The following is a 25,572-nucleotide window of genomic DNA, read 5'->3' on the forward strand; positions in this document are numbered from 1 at the left end:
CCCTGCCTGTCCCAGATGATGGCTCGGCTCCAGCTGTGGACTACGGGGCTGGCGGCCATCGTGGCCTTGTCCGTCTCTCTCGCTGCTGCTGGAGAGTCGGGCCTCCCTGCGATGGGAGCAGAGCAGATTGTGAAGAAGGAGTCGCATCCCGTCCTCTTCAGGAAGAAGAGAGAGTGGATCTGGAACTCCCTCTACGTGGAGGAGGAGAAACCTGCGCCCATGCCCTACAAGATCGGACAGGTACGAAGACCACGGCAAAAACAAGAATCCGGTTCAGGCTCTACAGCAGGGACACCGGCTTTGTTCGGGGCCACTTTTACAAAAGAGGCCAGGGGCCAGTCGCAGCAGCCACATGCATGTTTCCAGGGTGTGAGGACGATTATAGGATTTTAGGATGTGTCTCTGAATTTAAGACACTTCTCAGATTTTAGGACATTTCTCGGATTTAAGAACATTTCTTAGATTTTAGGACATTTCTTGGATTTAAGGACATTTGAAGGATTTCAGTCTGTTTCTATCATTTTAAGGATATTTCTAGAATTTTAAGACATTTCTAGGGATTTAGGAGGTTTCTCAGATTTAACGACATTTCTAGGATTTTGTGGTGTTTCGACAATTTCAGGAAATTTCTTGGATTTCAGGTTATTTCTAGAATTTTTGGACATTTCTAGGATTTTGTGGTGTTTCTTAGATTTCATGACTTTTTTTGATATAAGGACATTACTAGAATTTAAAGACATGGCCGTTTAGCGGTCTCGTATCAGACTGACACAAAAGTCTGCTTCTGGCGTCGGGATCTTAAGCTGACATTCCTGCAAAAGCGACTGTTTTTGACGACTTTGCAAAGGCTGGAAACTCACGACTCAAATGAGAGTCCTCCTTAAATTTCAGTTGGCCTTTCTGAGCCCAGCTTCTCCGGTTTAGTCTCTAAACGTTCAGTAATCTTCTTCCTATGGCAAACGTGGATTTTTGTCACTTCCATTCAGTTTTAATGCCGCAGCACGCCAAGAATCTGGGGCATTAACTTGTTGCTAACCAGCCTTTTGATGAATATCTGAGTGATTTTGCTGGAATACTCAGTTTATTTGTGGAAAACTCGCTGGAAGGTTGTTGATTTGAGTCCTCGCTATCTTTTTTTTTCTCACAGCTGAAGTCGAGCCAGAGAGTGGAAGTGAAGAGCTTCAGAATAGACGGCGAAGGAGCAAACACCATCTTCACCGTGGATCACAAAGGAGACCTGTTTGTCACCAGATCTCTGGACAGAGAGGAGAAGAACGCGTACCATCTGACCGCCAGGATGTACGACGGGAACAACAAGCTGATCGAGGACGCTGGAGACTTTGTCGTCCAGGTGACGGACATCAACGACAACACCCCAGTTTTCCCCAGAACGTACAACGGATCCATCACGGAGAGGGCCGTGATCGGTGAGTCGGGCTGCTGTCAAACGCTGCTCGCTGCTTTTGTTTTTCAGCGTGTGATGAAATGAGCAAGATGACACGTAAATGCGACGCAGGTACAGTCGCCCGAAAACAAAATGTTGCCATTAAATGTTTTTGCAAACCACAAATCTGTTATATTTGCAGGTTTCATACTCATCATCGCGTTTATAAAGTGTCGTCATTTATGAGCTGACTTTGTGGAGTATGAGGGGATGCTGGATGATGTTTTTGGATGGTGTTTTTTAGGGAATCATGGTTTTTCTGTGGATTTTTAGCCAAAACATCACTGTTTTTTTTGCGCCTTTTTTTGCCATCAAAACTTGTTTTGTAGCAACTGGTTAGTGTTTATCTGCCAAATACCATTTTTTTAAGGGACTCATCGCTGTTTCCATGGAGGTTTCTGCCAACAAACATATGTGGTCTGTAAAGACCCATTGATATTTTTCCAAATGCTTTTTAGGTGCCGGATGTGGATGTACTTTAGTGACCTGTTGCTGTTTTGTATTTGTTTTTGTTTTTTTTTAAGTCAGATAGCCTCTTTCTGCGTTTTTTACACGAACAAAAGTTGGGGTTTTGTAGCAACCACTCATTGTTTTTCCGCTTTTCTGCTTTTTGTCCTTCAAATATCATATTTTATTTTAGGGATCTGTTGTGATTCTCCAGTGGCCTTTTAGCCTCCAAACATGGTGATTTTTTTAGGGACCCATCATTGTTTTTCCAACAGCTTTTTAGGCAACAAATGTGTGTTTTCTTGGGACAAAACATTTCTTTTTTTGTCTGAATCAGCCCGTATTTTACCTGTTTTTCAGGCACCAAATGTGGGTGTTTCTGTACTGACCTGTTGCTGTTTTTCCAGTTGGGATTATGCCCCCAAACATGATATTTTTCTAACAATAACCAAGTGATTTTTGTGCCTAAACCTAACCACAAAAACCACAGCAATGTCAGAAAGTAAAGTTTAAATGTGTCTGCTACGGAATAATGTGAACATTTTTTAAATATGTGGTTTTAGAAACATCCAGTGCCAACATTTCCTCTGCTGACTGAGCAGACAACACACCCTGACTAAATTCTTGCAGGACAAAGTTTCTGTTGCAGCAAGTACAGTCTGTATTTGACATTTACCATCCAGTGTTAAGTTAGATTAAAAATAGACCGGACTGTGAAAAGTCTGGGAACAACAAAACATAATGTCAACACCTGTCACAATCATTAGCACACCCCTCAGTGGAAAAAGGCACGTTGGTGACTTAAATAACACGATCTTAGCACGTAATCACAACGTATTAATCAGCTCAACAGCCCTGATGTTCAATAAGAGAACATTCACAGAACAAAATGAACTGTAGCTCAACGTCTTCAATCTGCTCCGCAGGAACTCCAGTGTTAGAGGTGAGGGCGACTGACGCCGATGACGCCACCACCGCTAACGGAGAGCTCAGGTACTCTTTGACCCCGGCCGGAGACCTCTCCGCCTTCGAAATCGACAGCATCTCAGGTAGGCGCGCAGCACCGGCGTCCAAAATAACCATATACATCCTGCAGCAACATTGCTCTCCTTAACAAGCTAATGAAGGTTGATGTCTAAGATTTAGGGGCTATTTTTACCCCAACATGAGTCAGAGCTGACCTCAGACCCCCCCTCCGTCTGTCTGTCCCTCTCACCGTCTCTCTGCAGGTGTGATCAGCTGCAAGGTAAACACTCTGGACCGCGAAACCAACAGCCAGTACTTGGTGGTGGTGAAAGCTCAGGACATGAGGGGGATGGCGTCCGGCAGCACGTCCACCACCTCCGTCACCATCACCGTCACCGACATCAACGACAACATAGCTTCTTTCTTGCAAAGTAAGCATCGTTTCATCCTGATAGTTAAGCCATGATACGATTTCCATTTCACATCTTTTGCGAGTATTGCAGTGACATTTATTGTGATAGACTGCTATTTAGTACTTTTTTTTCAGCTGCAAATTATGTTCCCAAAGTAAAAACTTTTGCAAAATGTATTTTACGTAATACATGTTTAATCTGTTCATCTCACTTAAGTCACTTTTTTAGCTGCAAATTTTATGTAGTGGACTTAAAAATCATTTTAGCTCCACTAGGTTTTATTATTATTTCTTATTTCTAGTAGATGACCAAAGGTTTCATTTGCATTTGAAATGTTAATAATTTACATAATAAAACAAATCAATACTTGGGGTCCGTGTATCGATACAATAACGCTAAGGCTGGGCCATATGGTCACAATTTTTTTATATCCGTCGATATTGTTGTGGGTCAGATCACTATTTCTGTCAAGCTTAAAGGTTACCTTTGACTCCTCAGTGAGATATGAAGATATCATAACCAGTGATGCACGATAATGATGATTTCAGCCGATACCGATAAACCGATAATTTCCACCTTCTTGTGGCCGATAAGATACCGATAACAGATAACTTGCTTTTGTTTGTTTTTTATTACCTAAGGGTTTGAAAGGCTAGTAATAATAATGAGAGCTCAGCGCGAGCGGTTGGATGAGACATGGAGAGATGCGTCCTGCTGTTTCCAAATAATTCATCCAAAGTCTGATTAAAGCTGAAACTAACACAAAGTCGTCTGTAGAGTCTAAAGAAGTCACTTTCACCTCTGCAGATGTGTCTGTTTCAGACACTTTGGTGCTGTGAGGAGAAGCTGCGCTCTGTTTGTCTGTCTCACTGTGCTGCTGTCGGACCATCGGCTGTTTGATCCGCTGTGATGAAATGCTGTGGCTGTCAAACACTCAGCTGTTCGACAGTCAAAGTCCTTCACTGCATTTGGTTCATGGCGGCGCTATTCTTATTATCATTGGCTGTTCGTGTCAAAACATGGCTGCAATGCATTCTATCGACTTTCTGTCAACTACGTTTCATTTTCTATTAATAAAAAAGTTTTATCGCATTTGCTATCGGAAATGGGCAGTTTCTGTTAGCTAGATGCATTTTCAAAATAAAAGTACAATGTGGGTACCTCATATTTGCGGTTATTTCCTTGTGCAATAAAAGCACATGTTAGATATAGGAAATAAACATTTGGCTTAATATTCACATGGGTGCACTTTAAAAGGTCAGCAGCAAGCGTTAAGGTTACAATAATTTGAAATTTAAGCACCACGCCAATCGTAGCGCCTCCATCCATTTTGGCGCCACCATTAACAGCAATGTCTAATTTCTGTCTGCAGAGTCGTACGAACTGCACGTTCGCGAGGACCACAAGCTGAACGAGAAGATCGGCACTCTGACGCTGGAGGACAGAGATGAGATCCAGCACAAACAGCCCAGCTTCCTCATTGTCGGTGAAAACAGCAAAATGTTTAACGTCGAGCTCAGCCCCAACAAGGACGGGGACCTCATGCTCAAGCAGGTAGGACGCTCGAACACAGCAAAACTGCTGATATCTCCAGGCAAAAAGCCTTTTTTTTTATTTCTGAATGTGTAAATCAGCTCTTTGTTCTTGGTGAGTCAAGTTGATTTCTAGTAGAAATAGTAATTCATGAGGAATTTTAACTATTTCACCTTCAGAAAAGTTGCTGCCATCTCAAGTGCCTCATCATTTTCTCTTTCATGACGGCTTTATTATTGTTTTCTTCCTATTATTAATATTATTATTAATTATTTTGCAGGATTGAAAAACACAGAGGCATGTGTGAGTTCACATTTTTTATCCTGAAAAGAAGAAGCCTGTCTTCCTCCTTGTTCACAGTAGTTAACCCCTTAAAACCTGAGCAGATTGGCTTTATTTCTTTTAAAAATATGGATATTAGGCAATAAACAGATTGGCAAGAAATGACCCCAAAACTAGCAAGAAGATAATAAAAAAATTACAAGAAAATGACTTGAAATTAGAAAAAAATAAGAATAGAAAGAAAAGTAAAAGAACAAAAGAGTAAAAGGTCTCCCAAAAAACATGTTTTTAGTTTATCCAAAATTATCTGACGTACTATTGAGTTACACATTCATATTTTAATACTTCAGTCCCAAAACCGATGGCAAAATCATGCTGTTAAGCTTTGGTTTGATGCTCAATATACATTGTATAAATATGAATGCTTTTATCCAGAGTGACATTTCGAGCAAAAACCATTCGATATGCAAGCATCGCTAATATTATAAACATCTGAAAGCTGAACATCGAGGGTCGAGGCCACCGCGACCTGACAGACTTTCCAAAGCGGCACAGACATTACTGGTTTGTGCCACCACATGGCCACAAAACACATAAAAAATACAAATTTAAATGCCATAAATGTGAGTTTTTTTGCAGACAATGCTGCAAAACAGAATGTAAAACCCTAAACAGCGTCTGGCTACAGGAGCTATTTCTGTTTGCTGCTCTTCATGTAAAGTATTCGGGACATCAGAGGGCTGAAAATGTGCCCCCTGGAGCAGAAAATCTCCCAAAAAGTGAACATATTGGTTGTTAATTTTTTTAGTTTCCTCAAAATTGTATTACAAACTATTAAGTTACAAATAAAATTTAACGCTCCAGCCCCCCCAAAACCAATGTGAACATAATGTCAGTAAGCAGTGGTTTGATTCTCAATTTACATTTTAGGAATCTGACGCTTTAAGTCGGCGTGGTGTGAAACATGGAGGCATCACTGACATTATAAACACCTAAAAGCGGAACATAAAGGCCACCGTGACCTGACAGACTTTCCGTAACTTCACACACATTACTGATCTTTGGTTATGCCTCCTACACATCGTGTCACCACATGGCCACCAATTACATAAAAAGTAAAATTTCCAATAAATATGTGATTTTTTTTGCAGACAATGATGCAGAACACCTAAAAGCTAAACATCCTGGCCTCCCTCTGGCTACAGGAGCTATTTCTGTTTGCAGGTTTACTTCACTGGATTGTGCTCTTCAGATAAAGTATTTGGGACATCAGAGGGCTGAATTTGTATTTTAATGAGTCGAGCTCTGTCGTAGCCGGTACCCACGCTGGCCTGGAATCGCACCACATCTCCTGTCTCTGCTCAGCTCGCCCCTCAGCTCTGCAGCCCCTCTCATCTTCCTCGCCGGCTGTGTTTACAGAATAAGCCCGCTATCGGCCACACGGCGGTGAAGGTCTTATTCTTGTTAAGCCGTTTACACACGGCTTTGATACCCTGCGACTGAGTGTCCCTGTTACCATGAATAATCCAGTTAACAGAATATTCCTGCCTACCTGTGGTGTCCCATCCGCAGATAAAACAGTCCGACAGAAACAACATTTAACTCCACAGTGGGCTGCTTCTTTTACCGGCAGAGGAACGATAAGCAGAAATGTGACAGTAAACAGCGCTCGCTGCCATATATTTGTCGACATGAAAGTGCATTCGTGTCACTGTGCGAGTCTCACTTTGTGCAGACGCTTGAAGAGTGAAAGGAAGGAGGTATTTCATGCATGGGAACATGTTTAACGTGGAGGGGAAATATGGCACTTTACCATGTTTCCTAAATCCAGAGAGCAGGAGCAGAAGCAGGTTGTTTGAGCCGAGCTGTGACGTTTAGAGCCTTTTTACACCTGACATCCAGAGCTGTCCGCGCCGAACAGGTGTGAATGCACTGAGGGTAGCAGATGCATTTGAGCGCATGAAAAATAAAGTGCAAGAGCACTTTAAAGTGTCTCCAGTCTAAAAATAAGTGGAAATACACACTTCTGAGGATGTGGAGCGCCTTAACTTCCTTTAGTTAGTTTGGCATTAAAGTGGAGTCTTATAAAACATCGTGTTTATAAGAGGAGTGAGTGAGTTTACTGCATTTTTTGGTGAGAGAGCAGAGAAATTTTAAATTTCCAGCTTCATCAGACAACATGAAGATGACTTGCATGATACAAAGATGTAGAAATGAGCCTCGTAGTTTAATAGAAGAGAATAGAGGTTAGAAATAGAATAGAATAGAAATACGTTATTAGTCCCGGGAGGGAAACTGTTTTGTTACAGCAGCAAATAAGAGAGCAGCAACTGAATAAAATATTCTTTAAAAAGGATATGATAATGTGAATAATATATACAAAGGAAGGCACTTAACAGAAAAAAATAGAATGGAATAAAATAAAACAACAATAATAATAATGAAGATATGTACGGTATGTACAGAGTAAAAAAAAGATTAGAAGAGCAATAAAAAAGAAAAAGTGTGCAATTAGGTCTCAAACCTTTTGGAAACAACTAAATAAATGAAATATTTTTTGCACCACATTAGGGGGTGGTGGGCACAAAATGTGTTGAAATGACCTGATTTTGTCTGTTTAATTATCGAGATAAAGACAGTCGGTGTAGCAGACTGCCTGTTTTGAAGCTGTTTTTGTCAACGTCAGTTTCCGGTGACTTTTCAGGCACCAAAAGCAGATTTTTTTATTATTATCTATTCCATTTTTTTGGTGTTTTGAAACAATCTTTTGCAGGTTTTCAGTGTCTTCTTGAGCACAAAAAGTGGATTTTTTATTTTTTGGGGGGTATTTTGAAGCAACCTTTTGCTGTTTTTATCAATGTCAATTTCATGCCAATTTTGTCAAAGAAGTAAACTTACAGATTAAATCCTGTAACGTAGAAACACTCACAGCCAATGCGAGGATGTCTTTGCTCACTAAATCAAATCCTGATCTCAGGGCTTTTCTTTGACTCGTTGTGGACTCTCTGTGCTCCTCAGGCTCTGGATTACGAGACGACCCCCAGCTACACTTTCACCGTCCAGGTGCGAGAAAACCTGAGAAGCCTGCATCTGCCCGCCGACAACCTCAACAGCGCCGTCACCACGGCCCAGGTGAGTATCAGACACGACTGTCTCTTTTACAAGTCGTCCTTTAAGGACGTTAAGACGCAACACTTTGTATTTTTTAATCTGTTAGTATCGGACAGTAAAATTAAAACCAACAAAACCGGTTTCTTTTCAGCGAGACATTTCTGTTTTTCCAGCAGCTGTTTGGGCATCGCAACTGTCATTCATTTTGGGTATTTTGCAGCAACCTGTTGTTGTTTCTCAACAATTTTTTTGAGGCACCAAAAGTTGCTGTTCGGGGGTGTTTTATAGCTACACTTCATGTTTTTGTTAGTGTCTTTTCAGGCACCGAAAGTGTGTGTTGGAGTCTTTTGTTGGGGAAACATCACTGTTTTTCAGCGACTTTGTAAGCACCAAAGGTGGACAGTTTTTCCTGTGGCTTTTTAGGAACCAAAAGTTGGTGTTGATGTTTTTTTTAGTGACTCCTCACTGGGGTTTTTTAAATGATTTTTATGCACATGTGTGTGTTTTTGGGTGTTTTGTAGAGGAATCTTGGTGTTTTGAAGCAACCCTTCACTGTTTTTTCAGTGAATTTTTAGGAAGTTGGTGTTTTGGGGTGTTTTACAGAGACTTTTTTAATTGTTTATCCAATTGCTTTTTAGGCACCAGACGTGTGTTTTTTAGTGACCCTTTCAGCACCCGACGTGGATGTTTTCGGGTTTTTTGCAGTTGCTGTTTTAGTGACACAGAGAGTGGTCATTGCTTTTTTTAGCGAGGATTTTACCCACAAAACTGCATATTTTCAGCCAAAACATGATCTTTCACCATAACCAGGCGTTTTTTGTGCTGAAACACATTAACCACAGCGTTGTTGAGATGTTAGGGGACATTGTATACTACTAATGTGCAAATGTCATTTATTGTTTGCAGAAACAAACAATGCCAACATTTTAGAACTTTAATTGATCAAATGTGTGCAAGTTATGTCAAAGTCAAAGCTCTCCTTCCAGTTTCAGCTGTGATGAATGAATTTAAATCGACAGGTAAACATCAAAGTGTTGGACGTGGACGAGGCTCCGGTTTTCTCGCAGCCCACCTACACTTTCACTGTGGTGGAGGAACGCATCGTGAACAACATCGGCACGGTCACGGCCAGAGATCCCGACAAAGCCAACAAGAGCATACGGTACGACGCTCTGCGAATCTCTAAAAAAAAGAAAAAACAACGCGGCTAACACTGAATAATTTCTGTGACACTCACCTCACCTCTCTCTCCGTTTAGGTACTCCATAGACAAGGACTGTCCAATCAGCATCAACCCGATCACCGGTCAGCTGTCCACCCTGCGGACGCTGGACCGAGAGCTGAAGGCCTCGTACATGTTTCAAGTTAGAGCTCAGGAGGAGCCGAGCGGTGCGTCACACACTTTATTAATCCTTTAAACAATAAAAGCTCAGAGAGAAATTTAAAGCATGTGTGTTCTCAGACTGATGCACGCTCGGGGAGCGAGGCAGAAACAGAGACTTCTCTTGTTGTTTTCTGAGCAGCTCTTTCTTTGGATTTATTGAGGGACGGGAGTGTAACACATTAACGGGGATTTTTATAGATTCAAGTATTGTCTCAACACCTGGTCGACCCACACGGGAAGCAGAGAGCAAGCAGGAAAATCACATTAACGCGTCTCTTTGTTCACTCGCAGCTTCCAACACCAAACTATATATTTTTAGAGCAGCAGTGAATGAAATCCAGAGATCTATTTTGGAGGCTTGTCACGATGTTTAAGGAACACAATGGTCCCCTGAGCTTGACAAGGTCCTCCATATACACTACATGTACGCTACTAAAGATAGTTTCAAAATCTCACAACAAGAGCCACACGTTTGTCAAAAGAGGAAGATTTAAAGCGCTGGCGGTGTAAAGAGAAGAAGCGCGCTTTCATGTGACACAAAGAAAAAACAAAAAGCTCACAAATAGAAATCCTTTCAGACGCTTGACCTTAATCAGGTCCATCAAACGCAGAGACGCACGTGATCAGCGTCAACTCTCAGCACTGTCACGTCTGAACGTGAATGACAACGATCCGCGTGAAGTGAGCACAAGTCGCAAAGAGTGGAAATTAGACATTAAGTTAAAATAATAAATATTTTGTTATTTGCAGATAAAAATTACTTATTACTTTTTAATTTAATTGTAAATTACAGTTAATTGTAGGGGTTTTAAATATTGAATCACAATAACTAAAAAGTGAAAAAATGGAGCAACCTACAAAAGAACATTGTGATGAATATTTAATCCTTTGAAACCTGAGCAAACTGGCCTGATTTCTTTTTTTTTTAGTAGAAGTTGCAAGTTAGGAGTCATAAAAAATTACCTAAAATTGAAAAAAACTGAAAAAAAAACATTGAAGGATTTTTTTAATGCTAGGAAAACTACTATTCTTGTGATAATACATTTTAAATTATTTTTCAAAATTATTATAATTTGTAACTGTTTTGTGTTCATTTCCCTATTTAAAAAAAATAATCGTATCTATGTATTCATTTTTGCAAATTTTCAGGTAATCTACTTGAACTTTTTTTACTAATAACTCGCTAATTTTGGGGCCAATCCTTTTGAAGTTGCATTGTTGTCACGTTTCTGACAGAAATAAAGCCGATTTGCTGAGGTTTTTTCAGTGAGTGAATGGGTCATGTGCCGGTTCTCTGCAGGTTTGGAGTCATTCGTCAAAGTTAACATCATAGTTCAGGACATCAACGACAACAAGCCTGAGCTGACTGTGGACGAGATCTTCGTGTGTGAGAACGACCCCAACAACACGGTGAGAAGAGCACGGCATTCAGCAGATTATCACTTGATTTGTATTAAACTAGACTGATGTTCGTTAAAAAAAGTCTTCATTTCTTAATTCAAAACTCTCTCAGCTTGGAGATTTACACATCTCATAAAAACGTTTAGTAATTGTGCTAATTAAACAACACGCTGCAGACATTTAGATGTGATGGATGTAAATAAAGTTTGCGTGGAGGACACATTAAGTGAAGTTTTTCTGTCTTCCTGCAGGTGATAGGAACGCTGAGAGCCACAGACAAAGACGACCAGCCGGCCTCCTTCACTTTCGGTCTGGCCGGCCCGAGCTCCAACTTCTCCATCAGAGACTTCGGCAGTAAGTCCGTGTGCTCTGAGTATATTTACCTCTCTGCTCTCGCTTGTTGCTCTAAAACGGCGCTCGCAGGAAGCGCTGGTCTGCACTTGTTGCTATGCAACAGCTGAAACTCCATTTGAGGCTCGGCGCTTTGTTGCTGAAAGTTGAAATTATTTTAACTTCTCAAAGCGTGCTTTGGTTCTGGCAGCCAGACGGGGGATTTAGAGAGCCTGTCTGGGACCGTGAGTGCTGTCTAGAATGCACAACAGCAATATTGAGAATAATGAGAGCAAGTGGCTCGGTGGACTTGCAGATGACTCTGTATGTATTCGCAGCTCATCCTGGCTGAGGATGTTAAAGGAACATGCCACACACACACACACACACACACACACACACACACACACACACACACACACACACAACACACTCACACACACACACACACACACACACACACACACACACACACTGCAGCTTTTTAACTATAAAAATCATGGACAAAAAGAGTTCAGAGTAAACTGCAGCGAGAGGAAAACTCACATCTCGCCGCTCTGTATGTCTACTGATGATGTTTTAGGTTTCCGTCTGTGTTGGCTGATTACGCTCCGGGACGCTGTTACAATGATGTCATCAAGTACACATGGTGGGATGAGGAAGCATGGACCGTAACGATGGTTAGATTTAGGCAAAAGAGAAAAAACCGCACTCCTTATATTGCGTGCGTAATTATCAAAGACTGTCCAGTAACAACGTCATATAAGAAGCACAAAGGTCTCTATATATACGACTATATACCCTATATACTTCCACTTATATTAAAGATCTAATATTGATCAATACGCTCAAACGAGGTATACATGCAGATGATGAGTTCATATCTAACATATAAAAAAAATTGACAATAAACTGATTGTTTCCAAAGTGTATTTTAGACTTTTTCAGCTGGAAATTCACTGATTAAACAAAAATACTCAATACTGCCAAAATGTATGCCATATGCACGAAGACAGCCAAAATTATCCAAAAAATGAAGAATGAAAAGTGCATTAAATGTGCCAAACAGTCCCTAAAGGGTTAAATCGACACAGTTGTGCTCCACTCTTTGCCACCAGAGCCATAAATCCACACTCACAATAAAAAATAGAGCTTTCTGTTACCGAAAGATTCTCCGAAATTCAAAGCAGCATGAGTGGGTCTGGTGCCATTTGGGAGTGAAACCGCGCTGATGGAAATGTTCACGTGGAAAATGTCAGCTGAATAAACAGACTGTGACACAGACGCCGGCGTGAAACTCTGCGGAGACGCTGGCTTTGATCCAGACACTGATATTTAGGCAAAGGTTGGCGCTCCGTTACGTCAGATTTCAAAAAGCCTATCTGGGTTCTTCAGCTTAGGACACAAAATGGCACAAGTAAAACAGTTTTTCATCATTTCTGATCATCACACAGCCCTTATGAAACATGAAAGCCCGAGGAAAAGTGTTACCAACTGTTGTAGTCAAATATTAAAAGTCTCAATAGATGAAAGCCTGAGGTAGGCAGATGAAAGATTTAGGTGAAGTGTTACTATTTAATTTAAGTGAAACTTGAAACTCACTGAAAGGAAGATAAACAGAGGGAAAAAAGGCGTGAACTCGCCTCATCCATTTCCTCGGCGCTCGTGCCTGGAGGGCGTGACACGTTAAACCGACGGAGGAGAGGAAGGAGGAAGACGGAGGAGCGGGAAAGGAGAGGCAGATTGAGGCAGAGGTAGAAGAAAAGATGAAAGGAGGCGAGAGGAGGAGATGGGGATTAAAGGAGACGGGTAATATGAAAGAGAGAGCGTTACAGTGAGGAAGGAGGTGAAGAGAAAGAGAATAACGAGGAGCCGTAAACAGGAGAGAGGAGGAATGAACGAGTGGAGCAGCTCAGGGAACGTGCATTTCTGCAAACCACCGAGGCGGCTTTCCACCAGGGGCGCCGAAATCAATCGTTTCCAAGATGCATCGCGACGTGGACGACTGCATTGATGCAAACACAGCACACAGTCGATAACAGACACGGGACACCGATGATTTTCCGGCCGCGGCTGCACAATAAAGTCCTACAGTTACCTTTTCAGGATCATACTTACGAGATTATGAGTGTTAGTTTTTATAGGAATTTTGGTTTTAATGAGTTATTAAGTCATGACAGCCAATCTGCGCGCCCGCATCCTGCTCCTGACATCTCTTTCAAAAACATGACAACAGAGTGGCTGTTCTTAGGGAACCTGTTAGAAAACAGGTCTGTTTTTCTAGCGGTTTTAAGGAACCAAACGTGGGCGTTTTTAGCAGCCGGTCACGGTGTTTCCTGCTGCTTTTTTGGAACTGAACATGGCTGTCTTTAAAAACCTGTCTCTGTGTTTCCTGTCGCCTTTGAGCCCCAAAACATCATTTTTTTATGGACCTGTCACTGCTGTTTTCCCCGACTTTTTATGCTCCAAACATGCAGCTCTTTTGGGATTCTCAGCTGCTCTTCCATCTGCTTTTTATGCTCCAAACGTGGGTGTTTTTTTAGGGACCTGTCATCGATTTCCTGCAGCGTTCCTGGGACCAAATTAAGTTGTTTTTTAGGGACCTGTCGCTGTGTTTCCTGTGGCTTTTTTAACCTAAAATGTGGGTGTCTTGTAGCGACTTGGGGTGTTTCTCTCGCGGTTTTTAGGGACCAAATGTGGATGATTTTAGCAGCCGATCAAAGTTTTTCCTACAGCTTTCTAGGAACTGAACATGGCTGTCTATAAAAAACCAGTTTCCTAAAGCCTTTTAGCCCCAAACCGTGTTTTTCTTTTTTAAGGAGCTGTCACTGTTTTTACGGTGGATTTTTAGGCTGCAAACATGGGTGTTTTTTAGCTGTTTTAGGGAAAATTGTGGCTATTGCTGTTTTTCTAGCGGCTTTTTCAGCACCAAATGTGAGTGTTTTTTAGCAGCCTCTCGTGGTTTTTCCTGCAGCTTTATAGAAATCCAAAAATGGATGTCTTTCAGGAACTTGTCACTGTTTTATCCAGTGATTTTTAGGCTGCAAACATGGGTGTTTTTGGGGGCTCTCACCTGTTTTTCGACCTGCTTTTTCTGCTTCAATTTTTTTTTAAGGAGCCGTCACTTTTTTAACATTTGTCTTTTGAGCACCAAACATTTTTTTTTGCAACTCATAGTTGATTTTCCTGTGGCTTTTTAGGAACTGAACATGGCTGTCTTTAGGGTCCCATTGCTGTGTTTCTTGTGGCTTTTTAGCCTCAAATTGTCATGGTTTTTAGGGACACAGTTTTTCAAGCGTTTTTTTGGCTCAAAATGAGTGTGTTTTTTAGGAACCCATTTCAGCTTTTTAGCCCCAAACGTGGGTGTTTTTTAGGGGCCCATCACTCATCAAGCTCATTAGCACAAAAACCTCCGCATCTCCTCAAACTATTTGCACAACGAGATTCTGCTGGAGGTGAAGCGACCCATTTAATCAAAGTTCAACATGCCAGACTCCCAAATTTCGGTTTACGCAGCTCCCTCGCTGTGATCAAGTTTCCGTCGACGTCTACAAGACAACACGCAGCGAGTGTGAAGGTGTGTGTGTGGGAGGACATGGGTACAGACGAATCTAACTGAATAAAAGATGAAAACGGCTTCTGTCCTCCCTTCATCTCGTCCCTCTCCTCGTCTCCTGCTCCGTCTTTGTTTTGAATCCGTCTCTCCGGAGTGTCTCTCTGTGTTTCGTTTGTTCTCTCCATCTCTGTCTTCCTGCATCTCATTAGAGTCTTCATCTCTTTGTTTTTCTCCTCCTCCTCTCTCTTGTCTGTCTGCTATTAATGCAGTGATCTCGGTGTCCGAACACGGAGTCCTGTCACTTCACTGTGCAGCTACACTGATTGTCGGAGTGTGTGTGTGTGTGTGTGTGTGTGTGTGTGTGTGTGTGTGTGTGTGTGTGTGTGTGTGTCTGTGTGTTTCAGGATCCCATAATGAAAGCCTGGTTGTTTTTTAGCAAGTTTTAAAGAGCTCATACTCGATAAATATTTTAGAAGACTTCACTTTGCAGCTCTTTTGTTGCGTGTGTGTGTGTGTGTGTGTGTGTGTGTGTTAAGTGGTGTGAGGTGAGGTGCTGTCAGATAATTTTCGGGGGAACAGTTCGGAGCCACGGGGGAGCACAGAGGTTCAAACTGACAACTTATCAAACAGCGCTCCGGCTCGTCTCTCGTCCTTTTTCTGTCCGCTGCCTCTTTTCTTCACTTTCTTCTTCTCTTCTATACCTTTATCTTTCTGTCTTCTCGCTCTTTTTTTTAGCTTTAGTTTGGACGTTTCTGAGATATTTTTTTCTCTATCATGACCCCATCTCCTCCTCTATTCATTCGCTCCCCGTTCTCGCTCCTCAGTTATTCGTTGTTAATAAAAGGAAATAATCTGAAAATCAGATTAATAATTATTTGATATTGTCAAAAAACAAGGAAAAATGTCCATAAAACTATATGCATAATTTTCTTAATTATTATTTTAAATGATGTTACAGGAAAAGAAAAATAATTTAATCACTTTCTTGAGGCAGTTTTCTTGTTTTTTTTGGTTATTTCCCCCCCTAAATTTCAAATGATTTTTTACTAATTTCCTGCTCATTTTTTGGGCCATTTTAAGATGCTCGTTGCCATTTTCCATGTTTTTGAAATAAATTAATCCAATTCCTGAAAAACGATGTTTTGAAGACTAAAAAAAACAAAAGAAAAGGTGGCAGATAATCAGTGCGACCCGCCCTCGTGCTACTTCCGTTTACTCCCATTGTGTATTGTCTAAGCGTAGATCACCAGCGAAAAAAACAAGCTAATTTGCTGACAGATTGGTCTTTTTGTTGCTTTTGTACAATGTAGGTGAATACAATTTAAATAAGACAGAATTATATTTAAAAATTCACCTGCAGAAGATCTTTTCAGGGCATTTTTCTGGATTCTCCACAAAAAAAGATAAAATAACATTTTAAAAAAATCTGTGACCTGTTTTCATCTAAACTTTCTGTTGTTTTGTGAGAAACTAGTTGCAATTATTTTCATTTTATGTAAGAAACCTGAAAGCCGAGCTTCTGTCAAACAGAGTTGTTTGTTTCATCAGGTGACAGTGAAACTCCATTTTCAGAGAACACTGTGCTTCTGTGTACTTTTTTAGAGAATACTTATGATTATTTGCATTATGACACAGTTACGCCCCTGAGGGGAGGAATCAGTTTGTTTCTTTAATGCTTTCATAGGACCGATATAATCTGCGCTCAAAGTTCGCCGTGTGCAAATGTCAGCAGGTTGTTTTTATTTAAACTTGCTGTTGAACCAGAGCTGCGCTGCACGTCTCTTTGTCTGGGTGGAGGTATGATCGAGGGTCTTTCCTGCCTTTGTGTTCAGTCGCATTCCTGCGGCCGTGGGGTATTGTGGGGCACGGCTCTGCTCATGGTCTCAGCAGGAAGCCCCTGCCTGCGGGGATTTGACTAATGGCCGTATTGTTGGGTTAGGGTTCGGGTTAGGCCTGCAGAGGAGACGCTGCTCCGCTCTGCTCAACGTGTTCGCTTCTCCATTATTTCTATTCCTCTCTGTATTTTGCTCTGCTTCCTTTCGGGGCTCTTGGACTTTAAGCTCATTGTGTATTTTAACTCGTAAGTTCCTGCGGCTAACAACTGACTACATTCAAATGACTAAGGTAGTGATGTTCAATTTATGGCCTGTGGGCCAAATATGGCCCCTGAAGGGATGCCAGGTGGCCCCGACCATTTTCTAATTTACAGTAAAAACAAAGTGAATCACACTGGGAAATGTTTTTGTTCTTTAAGATTCCAGAGTCCATAAAACAGCATCAAAATAGAGCTTGTTTATCCAACAAGTGCCAGTGAGAACCCCCACAGCCCCCGACAGAGTCCTAGCTCCTATAGAAATGTCCTTAAGTCTTAAAAAATGTCCAAAGACTCTAGAAATTCCAGAAAATCTGAGAGACATCCTGAACTCCTAGAAATGTACTTAAATCCTGGAAAAGTGTTTATATCCTAGAAACGTCCTAAAATCCTAGAAATGTGCTGAAATCCTCAAAACGTCTGAAAATCTGAGAAATGTCCTAAAGACCTTGAAATTTCCTTAAATCCTATGAATGTGCTAAACTCCTAAAACACGTACGGGGCCGCTGTGCTGGCCCCTGGCCTCCTGTCACCGACTGTATTTCTGCATTAGGGCTATATTGTCACTAAACTCTCTTCTGCAGAGGAGGGAACAGAACGCTGACGCGTGCAGCTGAGAATTTGCAAAACGTCTGGCCTCATGTAGGCTGCGATTTCGGGTTTTTGAGGTGCTGCCATTATCTATAATCCTGAATGAGTCAAATCCTAACTGCAGCAAACTGACGGATAATCACGAACGATCTGACGGCTTTCATGTAACGACTCTCCTCTTGTTCTTATATCTCGTTTTATCTGCGGAACAGATGCCTGCCGTATAAATAGACTTGAAAAGACTCTATATACGGAGCAGGTGAACATCGGCGCCGACAAAGTGATGAGTCAGACAAATTAGACACGGATTCTGCAGAAAGGAAAGGTAAATTGGTGTTGTAGGTGAAGGTGTCATCCGCTCACTGGTGTATTTTTACGCTTCTTTCTGCAGACAGCACAGCCGACGTGTTGGTGAAACAGGGGCCCTTCAGCCTGGATGACCCCAAGGATTACAGCGTGGACGTACGCATCAGCGACGGAGGGCGGCCCCTGCAGACCAGCGTCACTAAACTGGCCATCAAGGTCCGTGCGTGTGTTTGTGTGTGAAGTCCTGAACTTTTATGAGATTATTTCATCACAAAAAAACCTATAACACCAGCATGCAGACGACCTCTGCTAGCATTTAACTTCCGAAACCAAAAAATTGGTTTGATTTCTTTCAAAAATATGGCAAAAAACGTAATGAGCAACTTAGCAAGAACTGCCCCGCAAACTGCAAAAAATAATAATAATAATAATAATTTAATAAATTCTTTATTATATAATTAAAATTTTGTAACAGAATACAGAAAAAAAATTTTTAGGACTTTCTTTCTTGAGGTCATTTTTGATTAGTTTTTTCTTGTTTCTTTATTGTCAGCAGAGCACAGCATCTCCTATGTACCTAATAAACAGCGATAAATAATAATAATAAAAATAATATTAAAAGGCCCATCAAATATCCCTTGTTGTTGGGTTTTTTTGGTATTTATAGGTATTTTTCTTGTTACTTTTTACTTATTTCTTGCAGATTTTTCTGTGTTTTCAAAGAAATTAAGCCACTTGCTCAGGTTTCAATGGGCTAAATAATTGAGTGGATAAATTGATAATGAATAATGAATGAATAATTTCACTTGCGTACTGACTGATTGTTTATTGTGTTCGTTGTAGTTGTGTCATTGTGACGGCCGGCGGATTGCTACACAGTGCAAAGCTGGCGCTCGGAGGATGGGAGTGAGCGTGCACGCGCTGATCGCCATTCTGCTCTGCATACTGACCATCCTCGGTGAGTTTTGCTTTATTTTCTTTGGCAGAAACGCTCTGAGTCTCTTCTCTGAGATCATCAGGGTGGTGATATTTCCTTTTTCTTGCTATTTTTAAGAGAGCCTGAAGAACTTTTCTTTTCAGTGACCATTTTTTTCACCTTAAAGGACTCTAACGTACACATCAAAGTCTTTTTACAGGTGTTTGGGGGTAAAACTGCACATGTGAAAAAGCCTTTTTGTGCTCCAGAGAGAGCTGTGCTACAGCTCATAAACTGCCTCAAGCGATGTCACTCGAGTCTGCGTCAGCTGGGGCTGAAGACTTGAAGAAGTTGGAGAGATAAAAAAGTTGCCTCTGCAGCTCGCTCTCCGTCTCTGCTGCAGGCTGCATTCGCTGCTGCCATCATAACACGCTTGCATTGTGGGTAATGTAGGCGCCAGGTGTTGATAAGGACTAAGAAAGATGACATGTGGTTCTGAGATTCAGAAACAGCAGCACTAACCATTCAACACGATTCTGCAGGAACATTTAACCCTCTGAAACCTGCATCAGTTTTTTTTTTTTGGCTTCAGATGCCTTTAAATACAATAACCACATTAAGGTGACCAAAAAATTACATAAAAAATGTCTTTAAAGATGGGAAGATCATTAGAAAATTATGAAAAAAAAGGAAAAAATGTCCACCATACAGTATATTGATAATAATAAATATTATATATATAATTTCAGAATTAAAATCAATTTTGTTTCAGAAAAAATAGAATAAAAAATACAAAATAAATATTCATATTTTTTATTATTATTATTATTATTATTATTATTATTATTTACATTTTTTAGGTCATTTTCTTGTTTTGTTTTATTATTTCTTTTTTTTTTTTTTTTTGCTTATAAATTTATTCCAATTTTTTTTTTTTTTTTCATTTCTGGGCCATGTCTTGTTAAGTTGCTCATGTCCTTCCCCTGATGATTTTGGAAGAAATCAAACCAATGTGCTCAGGTTTCAGAGGGTTAAAGTCCGTTCTTTGTTTAGCTCGTGAGCTAAAACACTTTGTTGACAGCAGCTGAAAATTGTCTTTTTTTTCTGACCTCCGCTGGTTTGATTGAATTTCCTGTCTCTGCTTTTGGGTTTGATTCAGAGTTAAAGTCTTTTTTAAAGTGTTGCTTCCTGTTTGTTGGACAGATATTTTCTTTTGATCCTAATCTCTGACTTCATTTTTTAGGATGTTTCTGGGATTTTAGGATGCCTCCAGTAGTTTAGAATGTTTCTAGAATTTCAGAATATTTGTAGGATTTTAGGACATTTGTAGGATTTAGGACATCTGTAGGATTTCAGGACATTTGTAGGATTTTAGGATGTTTTTAGAGTTTTAGGATGTTTCTATGATTTTGGGATGCTTCCAGTCGCTCCAGATTGTAGGACGTTTATCAGATTTAAGGACATTCAAGGATTTCTTGAATAGGACGTTTGTTGGACAGGATTATAGGAAGTCTTTAGTGTTTTAGGACATTAGGACTAGGCTGTGGGGGACCTGTTTTGATGCTGTTTATGGACTCTGACACATTCTGGATGCTGAAAGTACAAAAACAATTCCCAGTGTCAATCACTATTTTTATTGTGAATTAAAATGTTTGGGGCCACTCGGCACCCTGTCGGGGGCCAGATTTGGCCTGCGGGCTGTAAGTTGAGTATCGCTTCAGGGTTTGTGAAATGTTGATAGTGTGATTGATAGAGAAAATAAACACAGATTTTTATGAGAACATGTTTGACGGTCTGAAAACAAACAGGTTGTAAAATCAGCTCTTTAAAGCTGCAGAGTTTGACTCTCAGAGAGGAATTCGTGACGACGCCATCAGTGATGGATGCCAAACGGCGGCGCTGAGTGATCGAGGTGTGTGTGCACACACTCACTTGCCCTTTGCTTTGCGATAAATAAGGTTTGTGTTTTTGCGGGGGAGCCCCCCCCTCCGCCCTTTGTTGTTGGTTTTATGAATAATGCAGCGACGGATGTGGAAATAATGCCTGCGGTTGTGAGCTCAATATTCTCTTTGATACCTTCGCCCCCTGCTCCTTTTTTTGGGGAGAAAAAGAGACACTTGTCATGTTGGATGAGAGGCGCGTCAGCGATAGTTGGCCAAACAAGAGGGATCTGGGATGAGAAGTGCAGAGGAAGAAAGGCAAAGAGAAGTTACAGATAAAGAGGGACGGAGGCGGAGTGACAGACGGAAAAAAAAACCTTATATCTCGACTTAGATACGGGAGGTGGAGAGGGGTGAGGCAGACGAGAGGCGAGTGAGACAGGCAGCTGAGGCGGAGAGAGAGCGGCTGAGTGACGGAGCGAGACAGAAAGAGGTTAAAGAAGAGAGACGCCGAAGAGGAGAATTGTGGGAAAGGCGGCAGAAGAATAGGAGTGGTAATGAGGAGAGTTTATCAGCTCTTTAGGTGCCGTCTGCTTATCAAACACCGCCAAACACTCAACCTATTAACTATTAATACACTCCTTCACTATCGCGCCTTTTCCCCTCCGTTTTTCCTTCATCTCTCTCTTCCTCTTTCTCTTTCCCTCTGGGTCTCTCTCTCTCTCTTTCTCTTTATCAAACACCCCTAACACAGGCCAGATTAACTATTTAATGCACTTGTCATTATCTGCCAGGGCCCAAAGCAATTTCCCGCGCTCCCCATTCACAGACGCATTTTCTCACCCGAAGTCTGGTTCGACACACGGAGAGAAATTTTTCTCAGTCGACAAAGAAAGGGCCCCTTCTTCTTCTTCTTCTTCTCCTCTTTTCTCTCCCTCTAAGTCTGATATCTCCAGAGCTTATTAAACTGCAGAGCATGTGTTGTAAAAGATTAATCTGTTGGTTTCCCAGGCAAACTTAAATTAGTCCCGCTCGCCCTCCTCTAACAGGCATGGCTAATGCTGCCCGTCCGCCGAGAGAGGAAGAGGTTCATATCGGGACCGCGGCTCGGGGCCTAATCTAATGTCAAATGGATCCTCCTTCTCCTCATCTGTCTCCTCTCCTCATTTCCTCCACTTCTTCCACTTCCTCCTTCCTTCGATCTCTCCTTATTTGGTCCCTCGTGTTCTTTCTCCTGCCTCCTCGTCCTCGTTCCCTCGTCTCTCTGTGGTCGCTTAAAAATTAAAAACGTACGCAAGACAAAGAAAAAACTTTGTTTCTTTAACTCCGATGTCGTATTTCTTAACTTGGCCAGTTAGTTAACAAAAAATGCAACAAAGACTTAACAAAACTGTTTGAACCTGGTTAACTCTTTAAAACCTGGATAGAAATCAGTTTTCTTGTGCTGCATTCAGATGCTTTTCGCTTGCATGAGATTTTTTTTTTTTTTTTTTCAAAAACAGGAAAAATTATACTTGACACATTGGTTTTTTTAATATCTAATGGTTTTTTATATTTGTATGCCTTTTTATTGTTTTTTTTTTTTTTTTTTTAATATTTATATTGTCCTGCAGCTGCTTATATACCGCACACTCCTGCTGCTGTAACAATGCAAATTTCCCCGCTGTAGGACTAATAAAGGAGTAACTAAACGCATCGCATCGCATCGCATCGCATCGTATCTTTAGTTCCTGCAGCTGCTAAAAGTTGTAAAAAAATATCTGTTTGTGGGAATTTTGTAATGACAAAAACTCTTATTCTTACATCCTCTCTTTCCTCCGTTTCCTCTTTTCAATCCTTTTCTGTCTTTCTCTCAATTGTTTATTTCTTCGTCATCTGTCGGGTCCAACTTTCCTTCCCTTTCCTTTCTTTCTCTCTCACCCCCCTCACTTTGTTTTCTCACACTCGTTTCCACTTCCCCTCTCGTATTTACTGGATCTGTCTTCCTGTTTCTCTCTTTTCCTCTCCCGTGTTTGTCTCTGGCTGAGAAACATTCATCTGAGGTTTTCGTGCTCGGGGCGAACGTCTCAGACACCTTAAACCATCCGCTGCTCATTTACTCTCCTCGTTCCCGCTCTTTTCTATCCCTCGTTAGTGCTCCACTTTCTTCACTTGTTTCTTGCCCCCATTCTTTGTTGTTTCAGTTTTCGGTTTCCCTGGCCTAATTTACCACTTAAATTCATAGAAATGTTGGTCGACCACGAAAGACGGCAGGATGATCGGTGTTCGTGTTTTTTTACCAATAATTACATGCAACAGAGAGGTTTTTAAAATTTGACCTATTTTATTTTTGGCCCATCTTAAATCCCAACGTCTGCCCCTTTTTTCTCTAAAATAAGCAAATCATTTCAGCATCATCTTATGTTGCTTACGTTACAGGTGTTCAAAGAGGATTCACAGAAGGAAAATGTCTGAAAATAAATTGTCCTCTGCTGCTTTTTTCAGTCATAGTGATCCTGTTTGTGATGAGGAAACGCTACCAGAAGGACTCTCTGGCCAGCATGAAAAACAGCGGCGAGATTCACGAGCAGCTCGTCACGTACGACGAGGAGGGAGGCGGAGAGATGGACACGAATGGGTATGAATAAAGATTCGTATTTATGTTTTTTTTTAAATGACGTGCAAACATATGTTTATTTTCTTCATGGACTTCTCACAAAATACTGAGTTCATACATTTTTAACTTTTAAAACTAAAATAGTTAATGAGCTTAAACTTAACTTTGAGTATCGAGTGAGAAATGCATGTTCACACGTCAATGTCTGTCCACCAAACGTGTTTGTTTTTGTCACTGACAGGCTCACATCGTCATGGAAACGATCCCTACAGAGAAAGCAAATTATATTTTGTGTTATTTTCTTCATCGAAAAACAAAGTGCCATCATGTCAAAAACTGGCATTTAAAGGGTTACAATTCTGAAAATGAATTAATATTTCATAGTTATGATCTGGACTTATCGTGGTTAAAAATTCAAGTCAGTGAAGATGTAAAATAATATCAACTTATTATGTTTTTTTGGGCAGTTTTTCGACACAAACGTTACCATTGTCAAACCCACCAAATGTCATTTAAATAATCAGTCATTTAATCATCGTAAAACACGTTATTCAAGGTTGACAGAAGCAAAATACATGCACTGTATTAACTCTCCCTATTTGCAATATTTATTTCTCTGATGTTTCTGTCAATCTGATGACCCAGTTTGCCCAAAAGAAATCATTAAAGTTTAATCTGATCTGATTCTAATCTTATCTATATTTGAACAGTATTAAAGCCATAAACATTTACGGAAAACCATATGAAAACCCTGTGGACTGTCCATTATAACTGCACTGTGCTGTATGTTGTAAAAAGGCTTGATGGTTTGAGCAAATCAGTGAACATCTGCAAACTATAGAAGAAAGAGTCGGGAATATAAGAAAGTACATAACTGCTGTTCTGTCCTGTTTTTAAGAAGAAAAGTATTACTTTCTAGATTCGCACTGGGAATAGTTTTTGTCCTTTTAGTCTCCATAAGGTGTCAGAGACATAAAACAGCATAAAAATAGAGCTTGTTGATCAAAAAAAGTTCCCCCTGCCCCCTGACAGAGGACACAGCTGAGACACTAATGTCCTAAAATCACAGAAATGTCCTTAAATCTTAGAAACAGCCTACAGTCCAAGATATGCCCTAAAATCCTACAATTGTCCTACAGTTCTAAAAATGTCCTTAAATCCCAGGATTGCCCAAAAATCAAAAAGCGTCATAAAATCCTACAAACATCCTAAAATTTGAGAAATGTCCTAAAATCCTTGAAACGGGTATGGGGCTGAGTTGAGTTTCTGTGCTCTTGTGGTACTTTTTCACTCTTTAAAATTTTTCATATTTTATCGTATTTCCGACTAATATGAGTCTGTGCTCGACAACAGACAGACTCCAACTCCCATAATCCCACTCACCAGTTATTAGTGAGGTAACACACGGTATTCTTCTGTCTTTTAGCTACGATGTCTCCATCCTCACGTCCGCGTGCCACGACGGCTCCCTGCTCCGCCACCCGGACCGCCACCCCCACCCCTCCCTCTACGCCATGGTGCAGAAGCCCACCGCGTGCAAGGGCGACATGGCGGTGATGATCGAGGTGAAGAAAGACGAGGCGGACCACGACAGAGACGGCTTCCCGTACGACACCCTCCACATCTACGGTTACGAGGGACCCGAGTCTTTAGCCGGCAGCCTCAGCTCTCTGCAAAGTTCCTCCACCGCCTCGAACTTGGATTACGACTTCCTGAACGACTGGGGGCCGCGGTTCAGGACCCTCGCCGAGCTGTACGGCGTGGACGCACCTGACTACTACCATCAATACTGATGGAGACCGTCTGCTCAAAAAAAGCATTTGTGATGCCAAAATACACAACATCAAAGCAGCCATAAACACACACACACACACACACACACACAGCCAAAAGCATGCAGGAAATAAACACAAACACACACACAAAACAATGCTTTGATGCCATTTTGTTTCTGAGAGCTTCATCAAACTCCAGGAAGCTTCATCAAGTTGAAACGAGGAGTTTTCGGAGCCTCCTCCTCTTCCTCCTCCAGCGACGAGACGCTGGAGAGATTTTTTAAGCACCACCAGGACGTGACGCCATCGGAGAAAGCGACGACTAACTGCTTCACAGATTCGCCAGAGGATTGATTGTCAGTGAGCTCCACGCCGCGAGGATGATTTTTATTCTGTTACGGTGTCGTGAAGTTTTACCGTTTTTTATTCCACCTGAGAAGATCACATGACGCTCCAATCAGAGTTGGGTCATTTTTGGGGTTAATCAGGTCACTGCTGGCCAGCGATGTTACTCAGTTATTCAAATTCCTTATGTCCTTTTGCATCATT

General features: G+C 41.2%; 1 protein-coding gene across 1 annotated transcript; it reads left to right on the forward strand.

Moving 5' to 3' along the window:
- On the forward strand, positions 1–25,572 carry cdh5 (cadherin 5). Its single transcript, XM_042501802.1, has 14 exons — positions 1–240; positions 1,148–1,427; positions 2,818–2,940; positions 3,121–3,288; positions 4,643–4,824; positions 8,104–8,217; positions 9,216–9,358; positions 9,455–9,585; positions 10,881–10,990; positions 11,233–11,335; positions 17,942–18,072; positions 18,700–18,814; positions 23,137–23,269; positions 24,675–25,572. Exons 1-14 carry the CDS (start codon positions 16–18, stop codon positions 25,039–25,041), a joined length of 2,325 nt encoding a protein of 774 aa, XP_042357736.1. The 5' UTR covers positions 1–15; the 3' UTR covers positions 25,042–25,572.

This window comes from Plectropomus leopardus, chromosome 15 (assembly GCF_008729295.1).
Source record: "Plectropomus leopardus isolate mb chromosome 15, YSFRI_Pleo_2.0, whole genome shotgun sequence".
In the NCBI taxonomy this organism is placed as follows: Eukaryota; Metazoa; Chordata; class Actinopteri; order Perciformes; family Serranidae; genus Plectropomus; species Plectropomus leopardus.